The following is a 25,260-nucleotide window of genomic DNA, read 5'->3' on the forward strand; positions in this document are numbered from 1 at the left end:
TTTGGCTTATCAAGAAAATACATCTTGATTTAAGAATTTTAAGATATTTATACTGAAAACAAGAAAAAAATAGAAAGTAAGAAAATATATATTTTTTCCAGTGTACATTATATTATCGTGTAATTGAGACTGCTAATGCACTTTCCTTTAGACTTTAAGAAGACTTTGAAGTCTTCATGCTTTTATTGTCATCGTGTGTGAGCATTTAAGTTCTGGAAGCTTCTTCGAGGTACTTGTGTCGCTTACAGGGACCGGCGGCACGACAGTTTAATCTTCAATGATCAAAGAAAAACCCAATAAAAGCTGGATTATTTCTGTACATTAGACTGCGTTCTCTGTGGCCACAGTGGTCAAGTCGCCTTAGAAGCAGATTTCACATGAACCCACTTACAACTTTGCTTCAAGACTCTTAAGGTCTTTGAGAGGATTTTTTAATAAACCACCACTGAATACAAAGACCTGCTTTTCTGTTGCTGTACTGAAATAAAACATCAAAACTTCAAAGCTTAGCAGCTTTCCATCAGAGATGAAAACCGTCTGTGACCCTCTGTCCAAGATGAAAGTAAAGCAAGTGTAATTCAAAAAAATTATGTTTTTAATACAAACAATTTAGGCGTTTTTTATTTTAATATTGATATTTTTATTTAAAGATTACTTTTGTGCTTTTGACATTTTCTTTCATAGGATAATAGAAAAAGACATAGAGAATAATATAAAAAAGGCGATATAGAAATTGCAGACACAATGCGAGTCGATGAGCACCACAACGTAAAGTTTCGAAAAACATTTTTAGATTAAGATATCAAACTTTTCTTTTTTGTCCAAGATATAAGATGGAATTTATTTTGCATCTTTTAACACATACAGATTAGTTATTTGTTAAATTGACTTTCAAGTTGAAGAAAGCATAGGCTACTACTACACAAAAAACCTTTTGCATTGATTACACGTGCATTTAATCAATGCAAAAAGTGTAATTTAAGTGAGTGCATGATGAGAACTGCCATACAGATGTCCCATCTGCTCATTCAGACACAGCCTTTCTTATAAAAGACTGAAGTGGCTTTACAAAGAGTATTTAATGTAATCCTGGATTATAAATTGTAATCCTATAGAATTGTCATGCTGTTGGCCAACCTTTTACATTAAAGACACTTGGATTTCTTTTCATTTGGGCCGATAAAAACGGAGGCAGTGCATGCTGTAAACATCAAAAAGATGGATCATTTTTAATCAGCATGTAAAAACGAGAAAGACGGAAGAGCTTTTATAACTTCAAACATTCAGTTTTAGTTTTTGTCATCAGCAGGTAAAAGATCATTCACTATAATAATGAAAAAGAAAATAGAAACAGTGGAAAATGTGCTGAAATTATAAAATATAGATGGGAAAACATGCTTTTTAAAGGTGCATTGTGTACATTGTAGGAGGATCTCTTGACAAAAATGCAAAATAAAATACATAACTATATTATCAGTGGTGTATAAAGACCTTACATAATAAACTGTATTGTTTTTATTACCGATTTTATCTACATATATGGCAAGTCGTCATTTTGCGCCGCCATGTTTCACAGTTTGCATTTTGTCGCTATGTTGTCTCAGACGATTACATTTTTGTCCTGTGGCGGCTACCGTAGCTTCTCTATGCGTTTTGAAAGGGAGGGGTGAGCTGTGGACTGAACCGCTGGTCTCACCACTAGAAGCCACTAGAATCTACACAGTGGACCTTTAAATGTTTATCAAAATTGTATCGTTACTGTACATATCCTACCAAATATAACAGATAAAGCTGTTAACTATATCAATTAGGCATGCACCGATACAAATTTCTGTGCAAATATTGATGTAATATTACTCAGAATGACGTCTAGCGATACAGATAGTTTTGGTTTTTATTCTTTTTTTTGTTAACCCCTAGAAGTGAAGAGCATGCAAACTGCAAACTTTCTGCTTATCCATTTTGATTATTAGAATATATGATCATTTGCTGTTTTTAACAATCTATCAATATTATAGGTCGATATATCGGTGCATCCCTAATATCAATAAATGTATTAATTCAGGGGTGACAGACATGATTGCATTGTGCAGAATTTAATGCAAGACCTCATGTGTAAATCTATCATTAGATCCTCACTGTTATGTCATTCTTTTCATCTTCTAGGTAGACGAGGTCATTCCACTGAGGACCGACTACAGGAAATGAAGTGAACTTAATATATCTCATTTAATGAATATGAATGTTTGTCAGGGTGTCGTAAAAACACTTTGCTCTTAAATCATTCGTCTCCCAACTTAACTGCACATATGAACACATGTATGAACACACAGATCCAATCATCTATAGCAGGACCAAGCCAAACAAGTCAATCCAGCCTGAAGAAAACACTGTGGACCTGTTCCATTTCAAATAACCTGACCTTTCACGAGTTTTAATCCACATCTGGTCTCTGTTTTCATACAGTATATCTCTATTAGAGCCAACACACAGGCAGACCTAGTGCCAACTATACAATAAACACACACACACACACACTTATTGGACAGGTCACACAAATATAGTAAGGTTTAGACTTACACAGTGGTGTAGTGCAGGGTATACACAGGTATACGGAGTATACCCACCTCTTTATTTGATGGCATGGGGTATACCCGGGTGATTCTCACGAAAACTTGGTTTTAAAAATGTCAAGCATGAAAATGTAAAAATTGTTTAAATTTACTTTTTTTCCCACCAGACATTGAAAAACAAAGTCTGGAGTAAATGGGAACATTAATTTAAAAACTTTTACTTATCATTTAACACTTTGTAACATAATTAAAAAAATTAGTCCTAAAAAAATCTCATTACCGCAACAGTCAGAAAACATCAACACTGACATATTTTCAAAATGACATGACAAACCTGAAAGAACATAATTTGGAGAATCTGCACATGCATTTAAAATCAAAGTATTATGCTTCTATTAATTAAATTAACATTTAATAAGCATCTGTTGCGGTAATGATAATCAAAATGTCGTGTAAGCATTCTGACAAGACAATATTTCAAATTAACTGTAAAAAAATGATCTTACCTGGTAGCCATCTTGAAGTAACTGGTCCATGTGCTTGGTCACTCAAAATCAAACTTTATTAAAATTCTGTGTGTGCTTAAACTGTTCTCAAAAAGTGTTGCGGAGGATGAGAACATCAGGCATGGAAACATCATTTTCCTAATTTTTCTTCATTATTATTATACATGAATATTCAGTAAATATTTTTTTCTGTCATCTAAAGTAGTCTAGCAAAACATCCATTTATTTTTTTTCTTAATATTTTTGTGTTCATTTGATTCAATTACAACATAACTCATGTTCAAACACAGACGGACACATTGCGGTAATGAGAATTTCAGCAGAAAATGAGATAAAATTTACAATTATAAATTCTTATGTTGAAACCACACATTGTGCAAGGTAGAACAAAGTATTGTGTTAATTCTGATACTTTTTAATGTTACTATATTACACATTTTAAAGCTAAAATCATTAGTGCCGTGGTGTTTCAATGGTTTCGTGAGAATCACCCACCCACTTCTACTGGGGGCATACATTAAGAGTATACCCACTTCTCCAGACACCACTACACCACTGGACTTACAGACTTATTTAATAAAGTAAATGGAGTATGGCAGTATACGTACCATACTGCATGTATTTGGCAAAATAAAGATGTAATTCAAGTCATCAGTTCAAGTGCACAATACCCTTTCCAAATGTTTATTGTTAAAAAATATTGCATGTAAAATGTATAATACAGTAAATACAGCAATACAGTAGTAAAATGATAAAAAATGAGTAAGTTTGTCTCTGATTGTTTGCTTCTCTGTGTAACTATTGATGTTGCAATGCTCTTATTTAAATATTCACTGTAAATGCTTTCCAGACCAGGATGAAATGTGGGGCAGGTGGGGTTACGAGGTCATGACCTCTGATTACATCACCAGTCACCATCATCTGGTCTGGGCTGGATAGATCAAAGCTCACGAATTCTTGAGTTTAAAAGTCATACAGAGTAGTGACGGTCAGCTGCCCATCAGACAACTTTGAGCCGTAATGGAAGGTGGCAGGTCGAATTCAACTTTTATTAAAAGCAATTTGCAAGCAATAAAAAAATGTATCTGTCATCTAGGCAAGATGCATTCAGGAGAAGATACAGACATGCTCAAGGAGGGAAGGAAAGATGGCGTGAGAGTTTAATATGTGCCAACCACGTATTGGGCAGCAATGACAAATTTAACATTATCTAAACAAGTATTGAGAAAACAACAGGGCTATATTTTAACATTTCCTTTATAACTCACAGGCCCCATTTACACAGAAATGTTTTCAAATGAAAACAAAATATTGACTATTTATTTTCACAACAATGACATTTTCTGGACCAAGTAATGCAAACATTTAAAAATGGGTTTCAATGTGCAAGTTTCCAAAACTTTAACACTGTCTCCATGCAAACTACCAAAAACCGTGAATGTGTGAAAACAGTGACATCATACACATCATGGCTTCAGATATCATGTGACATTACTAACTACTGGCCTGGGATGCATAACACAGAAGCGGTGCAATATGATTCCAGTGATACACTGCAAAAAACGTTCTTATTATTTTTGTCTTGTTTTTAGTACAAATTTAGAAAAATTATTGAATCAAGATGCATTTTCTTGGTGAGGAAAATGACCTAAGAAAGTAAGTCTAGTTTTTAGACAAAACATTTACAATTTAAATGAATTTGTGCCTAAAACAAGCAAAACAAAAAGAAAACAAAACTTAGTGAGTTTAGAGTTAGTTCAAGAAAAAAAATCAAGATTTAAGAATTTAGATATTTGTAGTATGAAAGTCCTTTTTTGTGGTTTGGGCAAATTGTCTGTCCATACTGAATGCAAAAAGGGACATGAAGTGACACAATTAATCACAAAACACAACCAATCAGAACAGTTTTCTCTTTTTGTGCATCCACTCAATTTGTTATACATTTCTGCTTTTAAATGCCCAATCAGTCTCTCCTGGTCCATGCTTGATGATTAATATTCATAATACGCAAAACTTTCATTAAATGAGATCTCAGTGTAGGCAAAGCTGTCAGCGACAACATCTCAGAAATAGAAAAAGTTTCTTAAATATATTGTCGCTTAAGGAAGCCCTGAAGCGCAACGTAAAAAAAACGAGTAAAAAATTCTACGTTTTTTCCTTTCAATATTTTTTTTCAAAATTATTCAAAAAAAAAAAAAAATAAATTCTCAAAGTTTTTTTTCTCCTTTTAATTTTATTTCTCTTTTGTTCGCTTTCAAAAAAGAATTATCTATAGACGGTTTCAGTTGTAACAACATAAACAAGCGGCTGTCGCGGTCCGCAGTAACTTCCGGTAAACTCCGCTAATAATAAATAACAACAAAGTACTTTAATTGTAGTTTATTTATATAACAAGCAAAAAACAGCACATAGATTACCTAGGAAACCAAAACATTTGTTATTTTTGACGAGGGATTTGTTCAAGAGATCAGTTTAGCAACTAGTTAGACCATTAAAAAAACGAAACCGGAAGTAAGGTTCGGATCCAGACGTGTATCACGTGCGTCCGATGAAACCGTCTATAAAAACCCACAAGGAAAAATGCTTGCTGGCTAAAAATTAGCCATCAAACTACCTGGGGTCCAAAGTTGGTATTGCATGCTAATTTTTAGCAACTAGCAAGCATCCTTTTGTGGTCTTTTGAAGAGAAAAAACATTTTAAAAGAGAATTCTTTTTTTTTTAAAGAATAAAATGTTTGAAGGAGCAAACCACATTTTTTGAAAAAGAGAAAAAAAAATTAAAAGAAAAAATGATATTGAAAGAGAAAAAAATCTTAGGTCTTGGGAAGAACTTTTTTTCTTTTTTTTTTTCTAAAGTTGTGCTCCGGGGCTTCTGTAGTTGCTCTTTACATTATCGCGGCTGGTTAGGACAAAAACTTTGATGAACAAGAAAAAGATACATTTATCACATTGCATGTAGTTAGGGCACAATGTAATACGGTGCTTTTAGTTCGTCTGGCAAATTTGTGGGATCATTTTGTCAACGTTGCCATCTGTATGCGAAACTAAAATGTTACAATTAGTAGAAAGATTTGATATTTGAAAATAATTATTCATAGTATCCCAAATGCAGGAAGCTTAAAAAGATTTTAAAAAATGACAGTGTCTAATCTTCCTGTTGGACTTTCTCATAAGAACTGTGACATCAGATACGCATTAACTGATGTCTGTGAGGAAATGAGCTAAAGCTGTCAGTCTCATCTCTTCAAAACACACACAGACTTTCTACGATATGTGATACAGCTCAGTACCACCTGTGATACACACACACACACGCACGCACACACACACACAGACGTAAACAAAAGTCCAAGGTGTTCGCTCTTCTAATCAAGTGATCTTCATGTCCTGTAAGTCCAGCAGCCAACACACACAAACTCACAGCTGGTATTGATCTGTGATCTGAATCATTCATTCTTCAGGTCTGCATCATTCAGAAACGTGACTGTGGGTTTAATGTAGAGAAACTTTCAAGCATTGGGAATAAATTGGCCAACGTTTAAAAATGGTGCAATGCTACTTCAGCCACACTGCCTTGGGTCAATTTATTCAAGCACCTAACAAAAACATTCTGGGTCCTTTAGAGAAAATGTCAGGTGATATTAAAAATTGAGATTCCTATTGGCTAGGAAAGATGATTTTGCTATAGGGAAGTTTCACACCCGAGTCTGATGCCAGATTCTAGTTAGTTTGCGTAGTTTGGTTCATCTCCAGAGTTTGCGGAGGCAAGCAGAAAATAATGTTTACAGTACGTCACTCCAACTTGCCAACATCTATTGAACCTGCAGCACTACGTGAATAAACTGATCCAGGTACAAGTGATTGTCTAGTCAAGTTGTATAGCTACAAGCAGCACAAAACAAAAGAAGTGGATTTGATGAAGTCATGTTGTAGTATTGCTGAACAATGTTCACCAGTTAGAGATTGAGGTGGAATATGAGTCTTACTTTGCTGCAAGAGCAAAACCCTAAAAGTTTCAATGCTGAAGGAGGATACATTTAAAACACTATAAATTTACTGATTTATGTAATTTTACTTACATTTCTACAGAAAAATAATCAATAAAACATTTACAGAAATTTTCTGTAAAAATAATTTTTTAATCTGTAAAAATTAACGGCAAATTTCTGTGAAAATTAATGGCAAATTTCTGTGAAAATTAACGGCAAATGTCTGTGGAAATTAACGGCAAATGTCTGAAAATTAACGGCAAATGTCTGTAAAAATTAACGGCAAATGTCTGTGGAAATTAACGGCAAATGTCTGAAAATTAACGGCAAATGTCTGAAAATTAAGGGCAAATTTCTGTGAAAATTAACGGCAAATGTCTGTGGAAATTAACGGCAAATGTCTGAATATTAACGGCAAATGTCTGTAAAAATTAACGGCAAATGTCTGTGGAAATTAACAGCAAATGTCTGTGGAAATTAACGGCAAATGTCTGAAAATGAACGGCAAATGTCTGTAAAAATTGACGGCAAATGTCTGTAAAAATTAACGGCAAATGTCTGTGAAAATACATTTTTGATCTGTAAAAATAGTATGAATTGCCTTTAAAAAACATAATTTTGATGTGATAGTTAATTACAAGGAAATAATGTAATTTTAATGGTAAAACTTTAAATTACAGAAAATATTATTTTACTGTTTAATGAAAAAATTGGAAAATTCTGTAAAAAAAAATACAGAATATTACCTGTAAAAAATTTTTTTTACAGTGTAATAATTCCCAAAATTTCTTGGCTAACATGCAAAACATAAACTAAAAGTTAAGATGTGTGAATTACAAAGGTAAGAAAATGTTAATATAAAAGAAAAAAATACAGCACTGGATGCCGAGCATAAAGCTTTGTTAACATGAACCAGGAAGCAGCACGGAGCTTTAATCTGGATCCATTTATTAAGAGAAACAGGACAGTATGGATGTAGATGAACTTGATCTCTCATACAAAAGAGTTGATTTGGTATGAAGCAAGACGTGTGCCGGATTGCAGAGCGGTTAAATGACGACCAGCAGTCAAATCCAGAAATGACCACATGGGTTCATATTTCGGAGTCCGTGTAAGAAATGTTTCTTCTGGATACGGGTGAGAGGGGAAAAGGACACGGATTGCATGCGGAGTTCAGGGATTTTAACCGATGGGAGTCATGCAGTATTGCATTTCTTTCATACACACACATGCACCTCATACATCTGATTCATGAGACTTTGGATTTAGTATTTATTGCAGGCGATGGAATAAAAATCCTTAATAACTAACTTTTGGAAACCTCTGGGCTGACGTCAAATAGAGATGTCCTGCATGAGCTCTATAATTTAAGTGACAGCCCAATCCAAAGTCCCCAGGGACTCAGACTCGCCAAGGGCCTCCAAGCCTGAGAATTATATATGTAAAATAATATATACTGCTTATAACATGAACAACTGATTAGTATCAAAGACTGAACATCTGTCCAGCCAACAATTTTACGTTACAAAAACATTCCAGTAACGTTTCATTTAAGTTTTATTTTTTTTAACATTCTTAGAATGTTTAAAATGTCACGTTTTTTTAGACGTTGTATGAACATTCTTGTTTGGTTATAAGAACGTTTTCTGTTCTAAAAAGTTTTACTTATGTTTATAATAGGTTTTAAGAACATTGTTAAAACGTTTTTTTAACGTTTGGGTTTACACCAGCCGCGTTTGAGGCGTCAAAATCCCATCTACCGCGCCTAGTTTGCGGCTTGAACAGTGTAAATGCAGTCGCGCGTCTAGAGCGAAGTAGAGGCGCGGAAAAAGCAAGCATTTAACACGCGTCAGAGGCGAAATCCACTTCTTGTGGGGGGGCAAGTGCTATGCGGTTGTCTGTTTGCAAGATGGCTGATGTTGATCATGCATTTATCAAGAGAGTTACCGGTTTGTATTTAGTCACCTTGCTAATAGTTTAAAAACGTCGGAAATACCGCAATGGGTGAAACGCAAAATGCACAAAAAGCACCATTCGCGGCAGACCCTCAATTCACCATTCGCACGAACTAGACGCGCGAATGAGGCGGAATTGCGTCTACCGCGCCGCTCTGAACGCCTCATTCACGCCGTGAGACCTCCAGACACACGTCAACACGTGAACATTGAAATCACTCGCACTTGACACCTCTACTGCGGCTGATGTAAACGCAGCATCCAGTGTTTTAGACGTTGTATTAACTTTATTGTTTGGTTATAAGAACGTTATTCAAAACATTTTAAAACGGTCCAGTCTGTTATTATATTAATGTTCTAAGAACATTTTCCTAATGTTCATAATATGTTATAAAAACGTTGTTAGAACGTTCTTAGAATGTTTAAAACGTCCAGTTTTTTAACGTTGTATTAACGTTATTGTTTGGTTATAAGAACGTTATTCAAAACATTTTAAAACGGATCAGTCTGTTATATATATTAATGTTCTACGAACGTTTTCCTAACGTTCATAATAGGTTATAAAAACATTGTTAGAACGTTCTTAGAATGTTTAAAACGTCCAGTTTTTTAACGTTGTATTAACGTTATTGTTTGGTTATAAGAACATTGAACCATTCTAAAAACGTTTTGAATAATCGCTTTCCTAACCTTCATAACAGGTTATAAAAACATTGTTTAAACGTTCTTTGAAAGTTGTATTAACGTTTTTAATGTTATTGTTTTCATAATAGGTTATAAAACAATGTGTTTGAACCAGTGTTGGGTGTAACTAGTTACTAAGTAAATAGTTACTGTAATTAAATTACTTTTCCCTTGAAAAAGTAAAGTAAGGGATTACTCTTATTTTTATTGTAATCTAATTACAGTTACTTCTGATGTAACTTAATACTGTGTATGGACTGTAAAACAATTATGTATACTAAAATACAATAGTGGATATAACATGGTTTTAGTTTACAATTCTCACTATTAACTGGTTGATTCATATTAATGAGATGTTGGCTGTTTATTAATACTTAATAGCACATATTAATGCCTGATTCTGCAAAACCTCATTCTACATCCTTAACCCTCCCCATTTCTACCAATACTTAAAATTAACAACTACTTTAGTATTAATAAGCAGTAGTTGGAGTATATTGAGGCAAAAGTAGTTAATAGTTAGTTAATAGAGAGAATTGGACACTAAAGTGGGACTAGAATAATTGATGTACTTGTATGTACAAGCCTATCCTTGTATCATGTACTAATAGGATTTAGAAAGTAATTAGTAATAAGTAATTAAATACTTTTTGAAGAGAGTAATTTGTAAAGTAATCTAATTACATGATTGAAGATGTAATTAGTAACTAGTAATTAATTACTTTTTTTGAGTAACTTACCCAACACTGGTTTGAACGTTGTTAGAACGTTCTTATAATGTTTAAAACGTCCAGTTTTTTAACGTTGTATTAACGTTATTGTTTGGTTATAAGAACAATTTTAAAGATTTTTAAAACAGTTCAGTCTGTTGTTATATTAATGTTTTTAAAACGTTTAACAATTGTAGATAACGTTAGGGAAACGTTCTACTAATTTTATTGCAAGAACGTTTTTGATAACGTTAAGAGAACCTTTAGAGAACATTAGCCAAAGTTACAGGAATGTTCCCTGTTAGCTCGGTGCAAGGTAAACTGTTTTATGAATTGTCATATTAATTCTTCAGATTCACAACTTCTCTTACATCATTGTCAAATGAGAAACGAATGAACAAATGTTTTATGGTGTGCTGGTGACACGGACAAAGATTTAAAACTGTTCACCTCAATTTAAAAGCCCTGCTCAGAGATCAGATGCCAGATGTCAATTACTAAACAATGAAGACACTTGTTCACTGATTCATCCCTGACTCAAACTCTTGCTACTTTGACCAGTTTCTCTCTCTCTCTCTCTCTCTCTCTCTCTCTCTCTCTCTCTCTCTCTCTCTCTCTCTCTCAGATATTTAGAGATACATGTTTACAAAGCATCATTTTTTAGAAGCAGATTGGTGGGAGTATACACTCGCTGTCCTATGCCCTCCTGTGATCCTGTGAGAGGTTAATCCTTGTGTGAGCGGGTCTGATCTGACAGACTTCAAAAGCAGAGCTCCCGATCACGAGCGCTACAACATAATCTCTTCAATTCCTCAGGGTCTGAGATGGAGACGTGTGTGTGTATCAGAGAGTGAAACAGAGAAAATGAGAGGGCTTTTATCCCCTAACAAAAATCTGATAAATTAATAAATAAAAAATTGAGATAAAGATGTGCATCCAACAGTAGCAAAATAAGACAATATTATAGAAGAACATAGGAAAACATGAAATATGACAAATAATGATTATCCAAATGAGAATATGGGGATGAAAGGTCAACATGACCAATCCATTCTAGAATGAGATTATATATGAAGAGTTTGGTTCCAAAACGCAATAAATCCATTTTGACAAATTTCGGTAAAAACATGTTTTCTATACCAAGAAAGTGACAAGATGAAAACCACTATTTTCTGTTACAAACTTTCACATAGCATCTTTAGGTTATAAAAACATAACAAATTCAAATCCATAATAAAGATTTATTATAAAAATGTGTTTTTTTTTTTCACAAAATGCAATAGATCCATGACAAGTTTTTTTCAAAATGCTATAAATCTATTGAATCAATAGCCTATATAAATGTGCATTCATCTTTGCCATGTTATATTCGTTTAGTTGACTAGTTGTACACACTGATAAAAAAATTAACATTAATGGCATTAATCAAAACACTTCATATTAAGATCACTGTCATTGCTGCGGTTATACTTGACGTCGTCGCTTAACATTTTTCACAGCGATCAGCTGTAAAGTGTTTTGGCCTGCTCGATTTTGGTTGACTTTGAGTAAAATAATAGAAAGTTTTTCCTAAGATCCCCTGGAGTCAATGTGTTAGAATCGCATAAACTTCACAGATGCTGTTGGGAGAACAAGCGGTCGTCTCCCGAGTGCCTCTCGCGTAAATTATTAGATGTTGATGGCTAACGTTTCTTTCACTTTACAGAAAACCACCACAGGTTTATCAATGCTATTAAAGTATTATTTTGTATTTTGTTTGTTTGTTGATCACGAAGTACAAAGTAGATGAGGAAAACTAGGACTAGGACTGTGTACTTAACGCGCCGCCATTGTTTGTTTACATTGTGTGGAATGGTGCGCTGTAATTTGTGGAGCGGATTAATTGCATTCTGTAGAAAAGGAGGAGTGGCGTTTATTGCGTTTGGGGAAAAAAGGGAGAAAAGATGACAGAATAACATGGTGGATTTTGTGTAAAATTAAGAATTTACTTTTAAACACTGACCTGATATAATACTGATTCTGGCAGTAACTCAAAAATGGTGTTTATTGCGTTTTGGAACCAAACTCTTCATATATAAGTACTGTATTTCCAAGTGAAAGAGGATATAACGAGACTTGATTTTATCCATCAAAAATTGATTTGACTGTGAAAAGTGGGCATTGTGTATCAGAAAGGAACCAGGTGCCTCCAGGGGTGAGAAAAAAGAGGGATTGGTGACATCGGGCAAAAAAGTTAAGTTGAAAGTTCCTTGTGATCAAATTTTATGTTCTCAAATTATGCACACATATGGTCCCAAGAAAGTCCTGGCATATGTCACGTGAATCGTATAATATATAGCATACACATTCATATTTAGTTTAAGGACAGCTGTGCTTGACGCTTGAACAAAAGTTTAAATAAAATCTCCCAATCAGATCTTCAAGACAACAAAGCAAGATATGAATCTGACACTGGCATTCCCAGTCTGAAGTCATACTCGCTTCAGTAATGCGCTAGCTTGTTCCAGATGTGCCTGAAAAGACACGACGTTCATTATGATTGTGTGTAACAAGCCGATAACTTGTCAGGCAAACAGTGGCACTTTTCTCTGCTCAACGGGATTGTGGCTCTGAGTGGGTGAAATTCCCAAGGGGATGCACTTCAAAGTAGGATTAAACGCTCCTGACAACCTGAGGAAACCAGCATTTTAGTCTATATTGTCATACCGACCATCAGGATATGTAAAAGTTAAATCTTTATCTTAAAGATTGGAGGGGAGAAGCTTCACTTTAGTAGCATTTGCATACTATTCAGATGAAAAAATGTGCATCATGCGCACTGTACGCTGACCCTCGCTTATGTGTAAAATGTGAAGTTGATATAATTTGCATTTAGATATATAAGCATTCAAAACTTGCCGCCTCTTCCGCAAATGTGGATTTTTATGACGTTATTCTGCACTTTACACTGCAAAAAAATTAATTTTTTACTTAGTATTTTTGTCTTGTTTTCAGTAAAAATATCAAAAAATTCTTAAATTAAGATCTATTTTCTTGATAAGCAAAATGACCTAGAAAAATAAGTCTAGTTTTTATACCAAAAATATAAACTTTAAGTAAACTAGTGCTTAAAACAAGAAAAAAATCTGCCAGTGGAATAAGAAAATTATTTTTGAAATAAGTTTATTTTTTTATAAACACTTAATTCAAGAAAAGTTTTCTTATTCCATTGGCAGTTTTTTTGTTGCTTATTTTAAGCACAAAATTCGATTAAATTTTATATTTTTTGTCTAAAAACTAGACTTATTTTCATTTTGCTCATCAAGAAAATACATCTTCATTTAAAAATGTGTAGATATTTTTACTCAAAACAAGACAAAAAAATTAAGAAAGTAATTTTTTGCTGTGCAGGCTGTGTGGTAAACTAAACGCTATTAGCTAATTTAAAAGGGGAGGAGCCACTCAATATGCCCCGCCCTATCTTTATGTTTCATTGGAAACGTATTGAGCAAGAACCACTTACAGTTTCTCAGAAATCTAATAAAGGCCCTCGCTTATAGTATATCTGCCATATTATGCAAGTTTTTAGTGAAATTTTATCACATATAATTAGAGACCACCAAAATTGTCTTTTTTGTTTGTTTATTTTTATTTAAAGATTAAAGCGGAAGGTAGATGGAACAGCCGGTGTGTATACACGGATATAACCCTCGGTGGGTGGGAATAATGACTGTTTGCATACCTGCTATCCTGCCTGTATCTTCTTTACTAATTAAAAATCTAATTTCCCAACAATCTGGCAACATTCTGCTTGACAATACAGTGCGATGAGAAACCCTAGACAACTTCAAAGCCCAGCTGGGTGAATGGAGCTTGTGTTTCAGAGGGCGGGGTGAAGGTGGTCCTCAAACCCCCACCCAATTTACAGACATCCAACTTTGACCATCCCAGTCCTTTCATTGACCCATTAAAGACATGAAAAGAGAGCAGATGATAGAGCACTTGGTAGGAAAAATAAGTCCAGGTGGTTTTTGGGAGTCAGTGAAACGAGATGAACACATTGCACATTGCTCCCAGTTATCCATTTGCTCTTGAACACTAAAGATAAAAAAAAACAGGTTATGACAAAACATCTGAGCCAATCTCTTTTCTCTTTGTCCTGAGGTTGAGGTAAAAAAAAGCATTTACAAGACTGTCCAACACACGTGCCAGTTTCCCTGAAAAACCACTATGGCTCCTCTAACAGACCATTACATTCTGAAGCACTTCATCTGTTTTATAACATACTACACTAAAAAGGTTACACTATTACAGTGCCAAAGTGACACAAAATATATCCCCTCTCCTAATTACCGACTCCCTAAACTCCGAGTCCATGGCAAACAAATGGAGGTCCAGCTGTAGTGCGATTTAGGAACCGGGGGTCATTTAACTAACGACAACACCAGACGAAAGCCATCAAAATTCACATTCAGACATCATTGTCTCCATTCCAAAGCAGTTAAAGTGTGAAATAATGATCCAGCCAATCAGGACAGCTGAAGGTTGCATTTAAAGAAGCCCAAAAATGAAAATCCTAGTAGTATAAAGATAGTATACAAAAAAGCCATGTGCCAGGTAGCTTAATTGGTAGTGCATGACAATTCATTGCAAATGCCATGGGTTCAATTCATACTGAATGCGCTGAAGTCATTTTAAATTTATGCATTTGTCAGACACTTTAATCCGAATGGACTAATGGTGCGTTCACACCAGACGCAAATGATTTACATGCTAAGTCAATGCAAAAACGCGATAGACATCCGGCAGCGGGACTCGCACAATGATTTACATGCTAAGTCAATGCAAAGATGCGATAGACATCTGGCGGCACGACTCGCGCAATGATTTGCATGCTAAGTCAATGCAAAGATGTGATAGACATCCGGCGGCGTGACTCGCGCAATGATTTACATGCTAAGTCAATGCAAAGACGCGATAGACATCCTGCGGCGTGATTCACACAATGATTTACATGCTAAGTCAATGCAAAGACGCGATAGACATCCGGCGGCGCGACTCGCGCAATGATTTACATGCAAAGTCAATGCAAAGACACGATAGACATCCGGCGGCGCGACTCGCGCAATGATTTGCATGCTAAGTCAATGCAAAGATGTGATAGACATCCGGTGGCGCGACTCGCGCAATGATTTACATGCTAAGTCAATGCAAAGACTCGATAGAGATTCGGCGGCGTGATTCACGCAATGATTTACATGCTAAGTCAATGCAAAGACGCGATAGACATCCGGCTGCCCAATTCACGCAATGATTTACATGCTAAGTCAATGCAAAGACGCGATAGACATCAGGCGGCGCGACTCGCGCAATGATTTACATGATAAGTTAATGCAAAGACGCGATAGACATTCGGCGGCGCAATTCACGCAATGATTTACATGCTAAGTCAATGCAAAGACGCGCTAGACATTCGGCGGCGTGATTCACACAATGATTTACATGCTAAGTCAATGCAAAGACGCGATAGACATCCGGCAGCGCGACTTGCGCAATGATTTACATGCTAAGTCAATGTAAAGACGTTGTAGACATTCGGCGGCGCAATTCATGCAATGATTTACATGCTAAGTCAATGCAAAGACGCGATAGAAATCCGGCGGCGCCATTCACGCAATGATTTACATGCAAAGTCAATGCAAAGACGCGATAGACATCCGGCGGCGCGATTCGCGCAACGATTTACATGCTAAGTCAATGCAAAGACGCGATAGACATCCGGCAGCGCGATTCACGCAACGATTTACATGCTAAGTCAATGCAAAGACGCGATAGACATCCGGCGGCGCGATTCGCGCAACGATTTACATGCTAAGTCAATGCAAAGACGCGATAGACATCCGGCAGCGCGACTTGCGCAATGATTTACATGCTAAGTCAATGCAAAGACGCGATAGAAATCCGGCGGCGCCATTCACGCAATGATTTACATGCAAAGTCAATGCAAAGATGCGACAGACATCCTGCGGCGCAATTTGCGGAAATGAGGCGAATGATTAACCAATCAGGAGCTTGCTCTAGTAGTTACGTGATTACAAAGTAGCGAGCGGAAGCAAAACTAGGAAACAATAAGGTTTTCCTCCAAGGATTTGATGGACCCAGACACGGCGTTGAACGAGTCTACGCCTTTTTCAGCCTTACATAACACATAAAGCGCAGCTAACGTCTCAACAAAATCCATGTCACAGCCATTTTGCAATGAGACTTGAGCCGACTGCCTTGCAAAAGCCCCTCCCATGACATGAATTGGACGTGCGAATTACGTTAACTCGCACAAAGCAAGTTAACTCAAAATGTTCAAGCGTGCAACTACGTGTAAATTGCGCAATTCATTACGCATCTGGTATAAACGCACAGTGCATTGCGTATTTCCTGGGTTCAAACTCATGACTTTTTGTGTTACTAACACAATGGAGCTATACAGGAGCCAAATGCATTGATGAAATGTAATGTAAGGTCATAAAGACTTAAAACAACTTAATTTCGGTGATTCATCCCTTCAACAAAAAGCCATTGGTCTAATGACATGTGCTAATCTAATTGCTCTGGTTGTTGTCACAGAGGAAGAGAGATGAGGGATAATTGTTGCCTCTTTAGACCTTTGATGGGTGCTGAAGGTCCTAATAGCAAACAGAGAGAGCGTTGAGAGGGTGGGGTTGGGAGGGCAGATGATGGGCAGAGATGTCAACATGTCATAGCTTCAAAAGAATTCCACCTCCCTGTCCACTAATGCTTTCCACAGCATTCAGACTATATGAAAAGCCATTGAGATGCCTTGAGTGTCTGTTAGCAGGTGGGAATGAATGTTTCTGTATGTGTGTTTTGGAAAAACGTTTCATCCTATCTATATTTTATCTCTGCATATAAACTCTTAAATATGGGTATTTTTCTTTAAAAAAATTTTTTTTGCAAAAAGCTGAAAAAATTGCATTTTCGTGAAGGAATTTTGTTAGAGATCAGATTCAGAACGATTATCAAAACATACACAGAGTTTAAAATTAGTAAATAACGTTTTTGCTTCAGTTTCTTTTCATAAATTGTGTAAATCGAGGTATTGCAGATGAAACACATTTTTTTAATGCAAATGTTTTCTCTTAATTGACGAGATAACTCGTCAATGGCAGGGAAAGAGTTAAAGCTGAAATGTCAATAAAAGATGTGCTTTTATTATGTAATTGTCTGGAATATATTAACTCTATGGCTAAAGGCTGTAATCATTTAATCAATCAAAATTAATTTACTGTATATAGTGACTTTTATACATTGTTACATTGTTTCAAAGCAATAAAGGAATTTAAAAACTGGATTTTTGGTCGTTTACAAAAAGGTGACTTACGAATGCTGAAATAAGGCCACTACACACAAACATGTGATTTGTTTTTGAAGGACAACGTGATAAAATGCTTGATTCCCAGCCTGCTTTTCCTGCCCAGTTCCTTCAGAGACAGAAAAGATAAATGAAGGAATGTCAAGGAAACATCTTTAGCAGTCTTCGTATACACTAATGATCCAGGAGCAGGCGACACTCAAAATTGGCCTTGTCAAGCTATCGTATTTGTCAACTATTTCTCAAACCTATTAGGAAAATGTTGCTGGCTTTTGAAATGTCAATCCTGAAGTTTTTTTTCTTCTCAAACTTACACTTAATAATTTTTGCTTAACAAAACAACAACAAATGCAACACGGTCGACATCCTATGAAGCTCCAAACATCTTTCTCATGCGTCTGTCTTCATGTCACCACAGGAAAATCACAACCGTGTACACATTTATTATAAATCTATAGGGTCAATAATTTATACAGACACTCAATGACTCTGTCTGTCTCATAATCTGATGTTAAATCACTTTGATCAAATGAAGTGCGAGCGTGAAACACACGACACACAATATGAGTCACTGTGAGTCTATGATCAGAGCTATCAGCTTTCATTGAAACCTGAATATTCACACGCAAGAAAGTGATGATGTATGTGTGAGAGAGAGAGAGAGAGAGAGAGAGAAAGAGAGAGAGCGCAAAAGTTAAGGAGCGAGAGAGAGTGAGAGAGAGCAAGCGAGAGAGAGCAAGAGAGACGGCGCTTGAACCTGCCTACTTTTATACTATATAGTAGGCGGGGCAAGTAGTATGTACAAATTCGTAGTATTCCATACTATTTAGTTTGCGAAAAGTACCCGAATAAGCTACTACTTCTGGCAAGATCCTGAAGCGCTTGTTTAACGTCAAATTGCACTTGTTTAGCATCATTCCAGTTAACGACTAACTTGTTATGACGACATAAGTCACGTGGTGTATCAACATGGCGGATGCAGTAAGTCTGAATTTATAGTCTCTCAAGGTTTCGTTATATAGTCACATAATTTTTTTATTAATTTTTCAATTTCCGCGTTTTTTCGTGATCGTATAACGAATTCCTGTTTTCGATCATCACGTATTGGTTACTCAACTGCTTTTTCCTATTTTCAAACCATTGTCGCTTTGGTTTAGGGTTAGATTTGGTGCTTGCATTATAATGTCACTTTATATATTGTTTTTTTCTGATTAATTTTTTTTTTATATGTCGCCTGGCGTTAGGGTTAGAGTTGGGTTTGGGTAGGGATGTCATTTTATGTAAATCTAACCCTAAAACGAAGCGACAATGATAAGAAAATGCGACAAAACAGTTGAGTAACCAATACGTGATAATCACACGAAAACAGGAATTCGTTATACGATCACGAAAAACTTGTGATAATATCACAAAAAAGGAATCAAAAAATTATGTGACTATATAATGAAATTTTGTGAGACTGGGCTGATACTATCCATATTCATACTATATCAGTGGGGAACCTTCAGGGCCTTCTACGCCTTCAGAGAAGGCCTAAAAAAATTAATAAAAATATTTTTTATAATAATACTAATAAATAATAAAGTATTCAATAAAAATATGTTTTTACATGTTTAAATTTATATTTAATTTAATTTAATACATGTAATATATTTTCTCTCATCTATGTTCTAACGTTAAGCTTACTGTCAGGTTCATATCCAATCAGAATCGTCTGTCTCTATTAAGGCCCGGTAAACTGGCTCATTCATTGGTTAGGACTTCAAGAATCCCAAGGAAGGCCAAGCTATGTGTTTTGGTGTGGAGAGTGACGGGCAAATCGACCAATCACGCTTTGATTTCAAGTGGGCGGGTAAAAAACAAAGCATTGTAAGCCTTCATGAAGTCCTAATCATGCAACAAGCTGGATGCGAGCTGCCGTAAAACACCAAAGAAGAAGAAGTCCTAATCATAGACCGTCTAATGGCCCGAATCTCTGCGGTGAGAGTGGTTGAGGTAAATGGCAGAAAACGTGATTGACGTTGTGGCTAGTTTGATAGGGCTGAGGTAAAAACGAAATTACTTAAGCGGGTACTCGTGAAGAGCACAGCCGAGAGACGCGCGTGCAGCTGAGCTGCGCATATCAGACGTGAACACGAGAAAAATAATGGGTTTAATTATACTTTCACTTCCTGACAGTTTTACTTGAGGATAGTAATGACTGCAGGCGACGCCGAATTACATACAATATAATTACCTAACTAAATCTCAGAGAATGCAAAAACATTCACCGGGGCTCGGGCTAGGGATTTTGCGAGCCCGCAAAATATAACAGTTATAAGCCACAAGGAGGTGCACTGAGAACGCAGGGTGCTATATTTCCCCTTATAAAAAAAGACTAACAAGCTATCCTACAGCTAAATATATATTTACAAAAAACAAAAATTAAATGCAAATTTACAGAGCAGCAGAGTCTGTATTTGTGTTTATCAGTTAGATTAAAGTAATTTTAAACTTTAAAACTGCATTTAAAGGCAAACGATGCCTATTCTGTAATTTAACTTTGCGTGCTCAGAATTTTTACACGTTCACTGTATGATTTAACGAAATACGAATAGCCTAGTATTATATTCTGAATTTTAAAATTTATGAAAAACAAACTACTCTCAATTTATTTTGGTGTTTTTTCCCCCATGCTCACTTGTCTCCATTTTCCTGTTTTTAAGAATTAAGGCGGTGTAGTAAGTAGAACCTATCCATTAAATTTGTGACTATCATTTATTGCGCCATGCGTAATTGCGCATGGAGAGGCATTTGCACTTCATTGCATATTTTGAAGGCCCAGCTGAAGTACTCACGGTTCGCCACTGTACTATATAGTATCTACTGTTTTAATGGTCGATGAGTACCTCATCTAATTCAGTACTTACTGTCACAGTATGCGATATTGGACGCAACCAGAGGGTAGCATTGTCAAGAACATGCCAAACCAACACGTGGCGACATAACTCTAACTTTAAGACCATGTTAGCCAATCAGAAACCTGAAGAAGGGTTAGGTTTTTAGCAGCAATATTTTGTTTATGGATATTTTGACTCACCTCACGTAAACAAAAGAGATAGCAGCTGATGATGTCATGTCAAACAAAGGAAATAACAGTACGCACCCCAACGTCACAGGCCAAAATCTCCAGTTTCACCAGCTACACGACAATATTGCAACTGGTTTGGTTTCAGAGACCAGTGTTCAGGAAAGTATCTTTTAAAAGTAATTAGGGCTGTCAAAAGATTAATCGCGATTAATCGCATCCAAAATAAAAGTTTGTGTTAACATAACATATGTGTGTGTACGGTGTATTATTATTATTTATATATAAAAACACACCCAATTATGTATATATTTAAGTAAAATTGGTTATATTTATATATAAAATATTTATATTCATATATAATATAAATTATATAAATGTATATACAGTATTTAAATGCAAATATTTCTTAAATATATACCTGAATGTGTGTGTATTTATATATACATAATATTTACACACAGTACACACACATATGTTATGTAAACACAGACTTTTATTTTGGATGCGATTAATCGCGATTAATCTTTTGACAGCCCTAAAAGTAATGCATTACACTATTAAGTTACTCCCAAAAAAGTAACTAATTGCGTTACTTAGTTACTTTTCATGAAAAGTAATGCTTACGTTACTTTTTAGTTACTTTTGCATTACTTTTCTTGGCTGAGGCTTGATCTCTTTCAGGCCTTGCAGGTGTTTTTAGGACTGAAAAATTCTACATTAAGAAATGGCATATTTCATCACAAACATGTCGAGCTCTGGCCTGACATCTTGGTTTCTGACTCAAACTGTTTCCACACAGGCGAATACGCATAGAGTGCAATCAAATGAATTAAGCAAAAAAAGTAACTTGCATTACTTTTTTAAAAAAGTTACTCAAATATTTATGTCTACATTTAAAAAGTAATGCATTACTTTACTCGTTACTTTAAAAAAATAATATTATTACGTAATGCACGTTAATGCGTTACCCCCACACTGCCTGATACTGCCAAGTACGAATGAAGAAATTCACATAGAAAAAGCTGTGGTTTTGAATATACTCGTGCCTTAAGTGATTCGGTTACTACAGAGTTTTTCATTTGATGGTGGTCATAAATTATAACGTGATTGGGAGTTGGCCATTGAGAATAATTACAAATTCGATCATCATGAAATTTACATTAGGAAGGGAGATCACATTTACATCTGAAAGGCAGTTCATCTACATGAAACAGAAACCCCAAATCATGAGTGAAATCATCTGGATTCATTCTCGCTTAACAATTTACATCAAGACTATACTGCAAAACATAGACATAAACTAGAAAACCTTGATTTACAATCAAAAAATCTGAACGACTTCATTTTTGAACATCTAAAGTCATAATCTTTCCAAGCTTTGAAATTTGTACTTGGGCACCTCCAGTACTTAAAATAAGCCGAGGACACAACAATCTTCAGAAGTAGGCCGACAAATTCTTCTGAGACAGAGAGATGTGTGTCTGCTTTGGAGAGGTGCTGGTGTGCGTGTATTTATCTTGTGTGTGTGTGTATATAAAGGTTTGTCACGCGTACCTGCACAAAGCTGCACATCACGTACTCATCAAACATTGGCAGGCTGGGTCTGCTTTCACGGTATATGTGAAGAGTGTATATCGTCATGACGACGGGCTCGGCCTCCGATTCGTCCGTCACCAGAATGTTGATTCGGCTGTTGCCCAGGCCGACCGGGTAGTTTGCCATCCTGAAGGGAACACAGGAGGGTTCAGAGGAACTCCGTGTACCCGATCACAAACGCACACACATTTCACTTTAGGGTTATTGGTGTCGTGACAGTGGAGGAGGATTACTGTGGATTAAACCGGGTCCAAGTCAACAGGTGACCCAATCGCTCACTCTCAAATAAAGCTGTGCAAACCTTAAGAAAGCTGAACTTTGAAGTCTATATGCAATGCTATACAATTTATCAGAAAAGTATAACTAAAGGCACACCAAAGCTCCAAAAATATCTCGAATGTCGTATGAATGGTGTGTGACGTTTGAGCAGGCAGGCTCTCCATATATTTTTATAATTTTGTAGCTTTGATGTGCCGACTTTACGATTTATTGTTGAGCACCTATGTTTTCTTTTGTCAACTTTTTATTTATTCAAATATACGTTCATGTAGAAAGTAGATATGTGCAGTTGTTTCTTTAAGGAGTTATTAATCTTACACTTAAAAATGCTATAGTTAACTCATTCCTCGCCAGACTTTTTTTTGAAAAGTTGCCCGCCAGCATTTTTTGTGATTGTCACAAAAGTTTCTAAATTTTCTTCTAAACATATATAAACATACAAATATATCAAATGAAAGAACAGACCTTCTGCTTTCAAACAAACAAACAAAATGGGAAAAAACTAGTGCTGGGCAAAGATTAATCGCGATTAATCGCATACAAAATAAAAGTGATTTTTTTTGCATAATATATGTGCGTGTACTGTGTCTAATTATTGTGTATATATAACCACACATACATTCATATATTCATTTCAGAATTGTTTTACTTATATATAATTTTTTTAAATAAATTTTTAATATAGAATATATACAAATATAAATAAATATATATAAACATGTAAATGTTTCTTAAATACATACATGAATGTGTGTGTATTTATTTATACATAATAATTACACACAGCACATACTCATATATTATGCCAAAAAAATCACTCTTATCTTGTATGCGATCAATCGCGATTAATCCTTGCCCAGCACTAGAAAACGTTTCATCCTATTTATATATTTTTATTGCCTTATAAACTCTTAAATATGGGTATTTTTCTTCAAAAATACAATTTTTTTGCACAAAGCTGAAATAATTGAGAATTTTGACTTTAACTTAGTAAGAGAATTTTGTTATACGGAGTGTAAAATTAATAAATATTTTTTGCTTCAGTTTTTTTATAAATTGGGTAAGTGCGCTCATCAGGGAACACATTTTTCATGCAAATGTTTTCTCTTAATTGACGAAATAACTCGTCAATGGCAGGGAAGAGTTAATGAGGTTTGTTTGATTAATTTAGTAAAAGTTAAATATTTTGGACAACAAAATATTGATAACGCTTTGCAATAACATCATATTTGTTTACATTAGTAAATGCATTAGCTAAAAATGAGCAATATATTTTTTCAGTATTTCTTAATCTTCGTTAATGTTAGTTAACATCAATGCAGTTGTTCATGTTAGTTCATTGAGTTTAATAATGTGTTAAAACCAGTGTTGGATGTAACTAGTTAATAAGTAATTAGTTACTGTATTTTAAGTACTTTTTCCTTTAAAAAGTCCTACCCAATTCCTACCAATACTTAAACGTAACAACAACTTTACTAAGTATAAATAACCAATAATTATGAGTATATGGAGGCAAAAGTAGTTAATTTTAGTTAATAGTGAGAATTGGACGATAAAAAGTGTGACCAGAATAATTTATCTACTTTTATACGATTTATTTGAGTCGTTTAAAGTCTATATTTTTATCATTTAATAAAAATGATTTAGAAAGTAATTATTATTAATTAATTAAAAACTTTTTGGAGAGAGTAATTTGTACAGTAATGTAATTACACAATTAAAGGTGTAATTAGTAACTAGTATTTAATCATTATATTAGTAATTCATTACTTTGAGTAAGTTACCCAACACTGGTTAGTAAATGCTGAAATTTACATGAACAAAGATTAATAAATGATGTAGAAATATATTGCTCATTGTAAGCCCATATTAACTAATGCATTAACTAATGTTAACAAATTCAACCTTACTGTAAAGCCTTACCAAAATATGAATTTATATTTACCAACATTTTTCATGAGAATTTTTTTTGCATTCTTTACAAATAACATTTTTGTTAATTTAATTTAAAAAGTGTGAAACTTTATTTTTTTAAACGATAAAACAAAATTTCTTTATTTTATAATCAAAGTATGCTGTTTTTTGCATATTAATAGATTATCCAATAAACTGCAAAAAAGCAGAAAGGTTATTCAAATAGAAATGCTTACAAAAGTTTAAATTCCTTATTTTTAAATTAACTTTAATGTAATTCTTGTTGAGAACAAAATAATATGCGACCTACAGTATGCAAATCTGTGAAAATCCAGGTTAAAGTCTCACAGTCGGATCTAATCTCTGATCTCACTCATTAATATCACTTTAACTTCAATCTTTCACAAGATATTACTTAATCAATATTAAAGTTATCAAAGTTATGTCACACAATGTTCTTTATTTTTGTCTTATTTTTTTCATAGAAAACAGTAAAAATGACTTTACCTGTGTTTTCACAGACTGGGTCACTTGTTATCACACATCCTTTATTCATTAAATAGGAAAAATATCCAATACTTCACTTTCCAGCTGTATTCGTCATATTAAAAGCTGTTT

At 34.9% G+C, this 25,260-nt stretch overlaps 1 protein-coding gene across 4 annotated transcripts in view; it reads right to left on the bottom strand.

Annotated features, from left to right (window-relative positions):
- The window catches only part of cped1 (cadherin-like and PC-esterase domain containing 1), a 71,234-nt gene that overhangs the window by 9,471 nt on the left and 36,503 nt on the right, over nt 1-25,260 (bottom strand). For all 4 annotated transcript variants that reach the window (XM_055190253.2, XM_073869252.1, XM_055190254.2 and 1 more), the window contains exon 14: nt 22,408-22,576. In XM_055190253.2, the coding sequence (XP_055046228.2) occupies nt 22,408-22,576 (169 nt within the window). The remainder of the gene's footprint in view (nt 1-22,407; nt 22,577-25,260) is intronic.

The sequence above is a fragment of the Misgurnus anguillicaudatus genome, chromosome 1, assembly GCF_027580225.2.
Source record: "Misgurnus anguillicaudatus chromosome 1, ASM2758022v2, whole genome shotgun sequence".
NCBI classification, from domain to species: domain Eukaryota; kingdom Metazoa; phylum Chordata; class Actinopteri; order Cypriniformes; family Cobitidae; genus Misgurnus; species Misgurnus anguillicaudatus.